This window comes from Epinephelus moara, chromosome 14 (genome assembly GCF_006386435.1).
Source record: "Epinephelus moara isolate mb chromosome 14, YSFRI_EMoa_1.0, whole genome shotgun sequence".
NCBI lineage: Eukaryota > Metazoa > Chordata > Actinopteri > Perciformes > Serranidae > Epinephelus > Epinephelus moara.
The window spans coordinates 36,596,067-36,605,569 of record NC_065519.1 but is presented as its reverse complement, the minus strand read 5'-3'; the positions used below and the strand labels follow the sequence as shown (position 1 = coordinate 36,605,569).

Genomic DNA, 9,503 nt, shown 5'->3' with positions numbered 1-9,503 from the left:
GAGGTCTTGTGCAATATGTGTTTAATTGCATGCAGATGCAACAATGAATATTTGAAGTTACACATACTGCGATGTGCTGAGTTAACAGTCTTTAGACAGTGAAGATGCCTTGTTTGGTGCACCATGCTGCATCTTGCTCAATGATCAGCTAGTTTTTTAGCTGATTACAATAAAGTGCCTTTTTTAAATTTTTTCTTTTGTTCAAACAACTGTAATAAGTATTGCATACTGTACAATTATTATGTGGTAATGTGAACAAGGAAGTATATCGACAGTGCATTAACTTGGTGAAATGAGTTATGGCAAATCTTTGCTTGTTATTCGCTGTTTACTGTCACAAATGAATATATATATACATATATATATATATATATATATATATATATTGCCCATGTGTGTTGCTGTCTCTCATTCATAGGCAGGACAGCATGACAATTCATCCCTGGTGCTTCTAGGATCTTCTAGGAAGCCTTCTTACTATAGGGCTTGTTCCCCAAGAGGTTATCCACCTCAGATACAACTGACAGTGATAACTTCGGAAGAACCTGTGGAATGAGAAGAGAGAAAAGATTACTGATATTTCTCAGTCTATGTATTTACCTCAACTTTGGGCAGAACCAGGCTTTTACATTAAACAGCCTTACATTGGAGGCAGGCCTTGACTTCTGAGTGTCACAAATAACTCTGGCTTGTTTGCCTGTTTGGCAGGCGCGTGCACAGGGAGACCCCAGGTGGTGTTCAAGCGCCTGCGCTTTTGCCCTCTAACTAGATAAGTGCCCTTTTTTTGTAAGACATTTCTTTTCTATTTCTTTTTCTAGCTTAATATTTTAGTTTTTAAATTTAGCCCATGGCATGAATTCTCCATTAAAAGTGTATTGTAATACCTGACAACCACATTTAAGTTATACTCCTGCCAGACAGCAAGAGCCCCTGCCCTTCCATCATCAACGTCTTTTGTCACAGTCACCACAGTTAACACACATAAATTGTGTGCCCTGCAGAACAGCAGCATGTCTCCCTGTGACCTGCCTTCATGCACACCCAGGTAACTATAGTGTTTGCCCTAATCCTCTGTATTGTTTAACCTCACTGTTGTGAGACCATTAAAACAACTCAATACAGCCACTCTAAACCAGGCACTAACCCACCATTAAGCCAACCCTAACCCTAGTGCTTTTCCACCTCCACCTGTCCTTAAAAACCTAGAACTCCCACACAGCAGCTCTGATAATTTATTTAAATAAATCTGAAATGAGGTTTGGTGGTGCACATGCTTTGTGCCAAGAGTGCAGACAAGGAGAGGACGAACGCAAAGCTGCAGCTGCTGCAGGCGTCTCTTCTCTGGGATTCTTTAAGAATATTTAAAGCTTATTTAGAGGATAATTTCAAGTATTAGTATGTGACTATTCAATGAAATGACAGTGGTTTACTCAGATACACAAACTGTATTGTATAACAAATACTTGGGCATTGGATTGAATTTCAAAAAACGTGAATTTGATTCTATTTCTGAACCAACTGGAAATAAAGCATTTAGCTGTATCACAGGTTAAATTAAAGGGTTCTGATGGGAAAGTAACAACAAGAGAAAACATAAATTTGATGTAAATGAACCAAACTACCCCCCAGAAGACTTTTTTTCTCTTCAGCACTCCATTAACTTCATGCCTAATTTAAGACGTTTGTGGTAGAAATCATCCTCAGTGTGTCAGTGTGTCAGAGCAGCTTCTACTCTGTACATCCAGAACCATTTAAACCTTACTGTGGTAAAATAAAATATGTGTGTTGACTCACCAGACAACATGAAATAAGAGAAGTCGATCTACAGGAGAATAAATATTTGAAAGCAGTACAGAATGCCTGAGAGTCTTACTGCTTCTATTATATTTTCATTTTGATTTGTCACCTGTTTGAGGCTCAAAATGTCCCGGGATAGGACCCCTAGACCCCCCTGCCTAATATGTGTTACCCACAATGTTTTAACACAATGACACCCTTATCTGCATCACTGGATGTGAATTAAAATAACTATATAAGTAAGCAAAACATGTTATAACTTTATTTTTTAAAATTCATAATTACTACGATTTTGTTTTTTCACCAAAGGGCACCTTGATGGTTTTTTACTTATCCACCAAAAGAAGCACTCCTTTTTTCTGTTTTTCTATTATGATTTTTGTTTGAGCACTTGCCCCAAAATATGTTTGTGCACAGGACTGATACAGGTGGTCTATTTTTTTCTTCCCGCTCTGTGGCCCTCCAACAGGTAAAATCTGTCCAAAGCACTGTGTAAAAAACAAATACAATCTGTTTAAAAATTGAAATTAATGGCTCAAAGTACTAGAGGCAATGTGATGCAGCAGAGCAACATTGTGGGTATTTTACATTTCACATTGAAATAAACACATCAAATCAATACATCCTGTTCTTAAAACGATTCAGTAAATGAAGAATATACCTCTAAATCCTTTATAACTGCTTGCTTTATCATTTGGCAAATCTCAATACCACAGTAAGCTTGTGCAAAACCACACACTACAAAGATGGTGCTGTGTGTCAGAGAAAAAAAAAACCCTGCTCTGCCTAACTAACATCATGTGTCTCATCCGTGCTGATTATATTTCATTACGTCTGGGACTGGGGGTATCCTCGCGTCACCAGGCTCTTCACATAAAGTGAAGAGTCTGGTTTCTATTCACTCTGAATTTTGTCTGGATTCTGGTTCCGGTCTAGAGAGCGGATGCCGAATTCACCAAATTCACCAAAGTAAAAGTGTTCACCAAAGTAAAACTTTAAATTCCGGCGCACCATCGATTTGGGGTGATGAGGGGTGTAAGAAAATCGATTAACTTAATGGCTTGGGGCTTTTCTTGTAAATTATATTCTTTAAATTAAAGTTTCACGGCATTTTTATTAGCTTGGTGCTTTTATTTTGATGGAAAGGCACATCCATCGAATTCCGGACCGTGTCTCACTCGCCCTGGTTCCGGTTCCTTACCAAAACGGCCACTAACAGTCCCAGACTAACTAGGGGTAGTTGCACCCTTTATATGTTGTAACTCTTAGCTAGTGCAGTCAAGTACGGGAGTCAAGGATGTGGGTGAATGAGTTACCCATGGGTCCATATGACGTTGTGTTTACATCTCTTGGTTTGTCTGTAAAACAATTGGTTTGAAAACCAGAACTAAAAGGTAACAACAATAAGTCATTACTTTTTTTGGTCGATACTAAGTAAATGTAACAGCAGCTCTGAAACTGACCTAAAGCTTTCCCAAACACTGATCCAAGACTGTCTGGTACCATTAAATGTTGGTTGGGGTTACTGAACTATTAAAAACATTACATGACATAAAATGGTTCCCCCTGCTGCCTGTATGCTCTCTGACCTGTATTGCTCTGACATTCTCCATCAACTGATCAGTTCTGGAGACTCCCAGCAGGACAGAGTTCACCCCCTCACTCCTCAGGCACCATGCTGTGGGAATTTGCAGCACAGGAAGAAAAGATGAATGTAGAACTTGTATTGTGTGGAGGCAAAGAGTGAAGTCATTTGGACTACATCACAAGCTAGGAAATCACAACTAGTTGTATGTGTACTGAACACATTTGTGCTAGTGTCGTTATGTGTTTAAGTGTTTTTCTTGAAAAACAGTGAAATACTTTTTCAAGGTTGTGACAATGAAGGATGTCTATAAAATTATCTAGTTACAGATTACCATGATACATGAGAAATTAAAGATGTCATTTTGGAAAATAAGCATAAAATGAACCTCAGATAAAATTAAGTGTAATCTGTTATGAAGTGACAACCAATTTCAACAAAGCTATCATGACAGAGACACAAATGTGTGGACTCTGGAAGAAAAAAACATGGACAACTACTTAGTAGGATATGATGGACATATAGACAGATCAACAAATTCTAGTTTTGCTGTACCAATGGCTAGTTGGGGCAGGGTGCAGCCTAGTCGCTCAGCCACTGCCTGCAACTCTTTGAGCTTCATCTGCTGGCGGTGCCCCTCCTCACTCAGGATCTTGTCCTTCATCCACTGATAACCCTGTTACAGACAGCACAATGTCTTTATTGTATGTACCGAGGGTACGTACAGAGTTTGGCAAATGAGCATTTCTGTTCTATGCTGTCTGTCTGTAACTTTATAATGCTGCTTGTCATGGCCAGCAGAGCCTTGAGAAAGAGATTTTTAATCTCAAGAGTTTTTTTCTGGTTAAATAGAGATTTAATGATAATAATAATAATAATGATGATAATAATAGTAATATGAAGAGGGGAAAGTAAGAGTGTTACCTTGAGTGCAGCACGTGAACAAGAGGGGATCCCACTGTTATACTTCCCTGAGAGGATCCCACAGGCCAGTGGAGACCATGTCATAGCTCCAATGCCTGCATGCCCAAAACAGGCTTTGTAAATCATATCACATGCAGCAAATTTGTGCTGTGTTGTTCAGTTACTTTTATTTGCCATTTATTGCAGTTCATTATGGGGACTAGAGCCCTGTTTCCACAAACCACTTTCAGTATAGTACCTTTGGAACCAAAACTAACATTTTGGACATGGTACCTAGACCCTAGGTCCATTAAGTGTTTCCACTGCAAACACTACTCTTAAATGTGGGCGAGGTTATTGTCACTGACTGCTCCGTCCAGCACTCACTGTATTTCCTCATTACCGGTGACAAAGATGAAAAGTCTGCACCTCGTTTATCGTCCACAGAATGAGGCTGCACGCCGACATTTTCAGAACAAAATAGAACAGGCTGCGATGAGCGCGTCTCTCAATGGGATATTTAAAAATAGTGGGTTTGTGCATTTAGTCCTTCTCAGGCAAGCGTGGTGGTTTAGTGTTGCCATAGCCCAGAAGAACGATGCTCTGCAATGCTTTTTTTTTCTCCAAGTGAGGATTAGAATATATGCAGTTCACATAATCCGGTTGAAATTAATATTATATTATGAATATCTTTATAAACTCTTGAAGATTCACTCATTACTAAAAGTGTATGTCATCCAAGAGAGACAATAAAAATTAATGGAATGGTCACAGTTGTCATATTAAAAATGTAACGTGTGCTGATTGATTCGTGTTGTCATCTTATGGATAGAGTAACATTACAAGTAAATGTTCCACCTTAAACGTTGCCAGCAGTTGGCCCTGTGAATGAATTTATTTTTTTCTCAGACTACATCCTTTCATTTTATAGTTACAGTTTACTAATGTATGTAAGACTTGCCATGGTATGGACAGACATTACATAAGCCTCAAAACCAGCCAAAACTCAGCCCTGAGCAAGAGTGATCAATCACAGACAGCAAAAATGGGGACAGTAAGGAACGGTTCCTTTGGTACCATCTACAACCGAACTGAACTGAACTGAACTGAGCTGTACCGGACTGCTTGGTGGAAATAGGTGAGTTCTTTATTATTGTAATCATTGACATACTGGCAGCTGCTTACCTATCTTGTGGAAGAGTTCAGGGAGTTGCACTTCAACCTTCTCCCTCTGGAACATGTGGTACTCTGCCTGTTCGCAGATGGGTGGGATCTGGTTGAACTGTCGAGCCACCGAATATGCCTCCTGCAGCACACATGAAACAGTTTCACAGGGAACAAAACTGCTGTGAACTATACAAGTCCTCATAGGTCCAACATTTTTGACCTGATCTGAAAACACATCCATGGAAAACCAATGCAAATCCCATGTGCACAGGGTTGGGACTCGTTAGGATTTTAACGATTCCGATTCCTTACCGATTCCTTCTTAACGGTCCGATTCCTTACCGATTCCTCTTACCGATTCCTACATTATATTCATTATACTTGCTATACTTAAACAAGTATATAATAAACACAAATGCAATTATACAAATACAAAAACTTTATTCTAACTGTTGCACAGTACAATTAGATGAAAACACACATTTGTGTGTGGTGTGTATTTCAGATTTAGAGCTTGTATCATCTCCCTGAGAATATATAACAACAAAAAGTGATGCTCTGATTTCTACAGTAACACTATTAAAATTAACCACAACAATGTAATAAAAAATACTTATATGCATTCATGCTTGGGCACTGTTATTTACGTGACAACACCTGAACAGAACACACACACATTGGCTGTTTGTTTCTACCTCTCTCCTCGCTGGAAGCGGACCTCCCACCGCCAGCCTCCGCCTTGATTAAACGCTGAAAATTAAATAAAAGAGGGAGACAGGTGTCTCCTATTTTATCTTATTTTGATATATTTCTCCCTCTCCCCTCGCTGGAAGCGTCGGACCTCCCGCCGCCTGCTCCCGTCGCCCGCTCCCGTCGCCCGCTCCCGTCTCAAACATGGAAGTCTCCCTCTCCGCTGAGCACCCACGGCGCACACCCGGCCTGTTAAATATCCTGTAATCATGACAACTGTGTGACACAAACTCAGTGCTTTAGTGATTAGATAATGTTGGGCTCGGTCGGGTTCAGACAGAAATATGCGGCCCGTGCCGCACTCTAATGGAAATGCATGTGACGTTTTTTTTTGTTTTGTTTTTTTACAATCTAGGAACCGTTTGGAGGAACCGTTACACCAAATGTGATGGAACCGGTTCCGGAACCGGTTCCAAAAAAAGAACCGGATCCGGATCCCAACCCTACATGTGCACAAATTAAAAAAAGAGAGACCAAAGAATAGTTAGAAAATCTAGATGTGGCACAGCCAAGCAGACCCAGGCAGATGGAGAACACCACCACTGGCATCACTTGACCTTTTTGGACTTAATAATTTGGACCAACACAGGTAGTGGGTCAAATTTCTGTTACAACGAACCAAATGGACCCATGAATACATCTCCAGGCTATATTGATTGTGTGAACTCACCATGATCTCCATGGAGGTCCACCGTGATGTCCCCCAATACATGGCCATCCCCTGGTTGATCACATGGGTCATCGCCCTCACCGTTTCTACCATAACAGACCAAATTAGCTAAATTACAATGCTTCAAAAGACAGAAATAAATAGTTATAGTGAGAAAATGGAGAACAGGTCAAATAGCATAAAAATTTTATTGTCTTATATGTTCTTTATATAGGTTTTGGGCTCTGTATATAGTTGATGGATCACTCTTTGCTGGAAGAAGCTGGATGAATACATGTTTTTGAGTCATTTTTAAAATGCAGAACGAATACTTACAACTTAAATACAACTTGTACAAAAAGTCCCGGGCACTGAATAATAATGATTTTAATGCTGCATTATTTCAATAACTAGACAGTAACTAGACTTACCAGGCCATTACGTTTCAGCATTAAAATTGTTATGTATCGGATGTTAATACACTAGCAAGGACCACGGCACAACAATACATCGTTTAAATGTTTATTGTAATTCAGGAGGCGTTAGTTGTTGGGGAATGGTGAATGGATGTAAGTGGGGGTGGAGATGGAAAAGGGATGTCTTCTGTTAGGTTGGTCTGGGAGGATGAACTTGATATCGGGTGGAGGGAGAATCAGTGTGGGGGTTCTGTCTCAAGTGTTTTCCTAACCGAGCTGATTACAGGCCCCCCAGACAGTACCTAGAAGAGACATGGGAGAGGTATGCACCAGACTGAATAAGGAGCGATGATGGAAGAAGGGAAGAGAGAATGAAGGAATGTTGGTAGGGATGAGGTAGGAGGGGTGATGCATGAAGGGAAGGGAAAAGGCGGGTGGGTGGAGAAATCTGAGACAAACGGAGCAGAATGGGTTGACCAGGTACAAGTAGGCTTGACAGGTAATCAGGGGTGTGGTTGAGGTGTGGCCCTGCTCCCGAACCTAAGTTCACAAATTAACTTCATTTCACTAGTATGCTTCCCTTAGGTAACATCATTAGAAATCACTCCATAAATCTCCATTGTTATGCGGATGATACACAATTGTATTTATCGATGAAGCCAGAAGAAACTGATCAATTAACTAAACTTCAAAATTGCCTTAAAGACATAAAAACCTGGATGACCACCAATTTCCTGATGTTAAATTCAGACAAAACTGAAATTATTGTTCTTGGTCCCAAACACCTCAGAGACTCTTTATCTGATGGCATAGTTTCTCTGGATGGCATTGCTCTGGCCTCTAGCACTACCGTAAGAAACCTCGGAGTAATATTTGACCAGGATTTGTCTTTTAATTCCCATTTAAAACAAACCTCATGGACTGCATTTTTTCATCTGCGTAATATTGCGAAAATTAGGCCTAACCTGACCCGAAAAGATGCAGAAAAATTGGTCCACACTTTTGTTACCTCTTGGCTGGATTACTGTAATTCCCTATTATCAGGTAGCTCTAATAGCTCTTTAAAAACTCTCCAGCTAATTCAGAATGCAACGGTACGTGTACTAACAGGAACTAAGAAACAAGATCATATTTCTCCTGTTTTAGCTTCTCTGCACTGGCTCCCTGTAAAATCCAGAATTGAATTTAAAATCCTACTCCTAACTTATAAAGCTCTAAATGGTCAGGCTCCGTCATATCTTAGAGAGCTCATAGTGCCATATTATCCCACCAGAACACTGCGATCTGAGAATGCAGGGTTACTCGTAGTCCCTAAAATTACCAAAAGTAGATCAGGAGCCAGAACCTTCAGCTATCAGGCTCCTCTCCTGTGGAATCATCTTCCTGTTACAGACATCGTCTCCACATTTAAGACTAGACTTAAGACTTTCCTCTTTGATAAAGCTTATAGTTAGGGCCGGCGCAGGCCTGCCTTGTACCAGCCCCTAGTTAGGCTGACTTAGGCCTGGTCTGCCAGGGGACCTCCTATAATACACCGTGCACCTTCTCTCTCTCTCTCCTTTGCTAACACTCCTGTCCTGTTACTGCATCTCGCTAACTCGGCCGTACTGCATGTCACTAACTTGGCTTCTTCTCTGGAGCCTTTGTGCTTCACTGTCTGTCACTAACTTGGCTTCTTCTCTGGAGCCTTTGTGCTTCACTGTCTCTCAGGTTAACTTATATCGCAGCAGTGCCTGGATAGTGTGACGTGTGTGGTTGTGCTGCTGCTGTGGTCCTGCCAGATGCCTTCTGCTGCTGCTGTTATCATTAGCCATACTTCTACTGTTATTATACACATATGATTATTGGCACATATGTATACTATTATATATTAATATACTTTCAACATATTGTACCACAATAGCTGTAATTATAATTATAATCAGAGGTGGAAAGAGTACTGAAAATTTGTACTCAAGTACAAGTACTGTTACATTGCTTAAATTGTACTCAATTACAAGTAAAAGTACTGGTGTTTACAAAAATACTTAAAGGTAGGATCTGGAGGATTTTCAAACAAAACAAAATATAGACATATACAAATGAAATCCTGCTTAATCATCACCTATGGGCTTCTACTCATGTGTGGTGGTGACTCTGTTTGCAGAGCTCCTGCCCTTTAACTGTATTTAGATGTTTTTGTGAGCTCGGACCGCTTCTGGGCGGAGATTTCCCCAGCCAATGAGAGAGCGCAGGT

The 9,503-nt window shown here is 40.4% G+C and overlaps 1 protein-coding gene across 1 annotated transcript in view; it reads right to left on the bottom strand.

Annotated features, from left to right (window-relative positions):
• Positions 1–14: 14 nt before the first annotated feature.
• Positions 15–9,503, bottom strand: part of LOC126401237 (voltage-gated potassium channel subunit beta-2-like) — a 125,281-nt gene continuing 115,792 nt past the window's right edge. Inside the window, exons 8-13 of the mRNA XM_050062358.1 lie at positions 6,873–6,958; positions 5,471–5,591; positions 4,307–4,401; positions 3,938–4,058; positions 3,387–3,475; positions 15–545 (exon numbers count right to left, since the gene is read on the bottom strand). Of these exons, the coding sequence (XP_049918315.1) occupies positions 462–545; positions 3,387–3,475; positions 3,938–4,058; positions 4,307–4,401; positions 5,471–5,591; positions 6,873–6,958 (596 nt within the window). The 3' untranslated portion in view covers positions 15–461. The remainder of the gene's footprint in view (positions 546–3,386; positions 3,476–3,937; positions 4,059–4,306; positions 4,402–5,470; positions 5,592–6,872; positions 6,959–9,503) is intronic.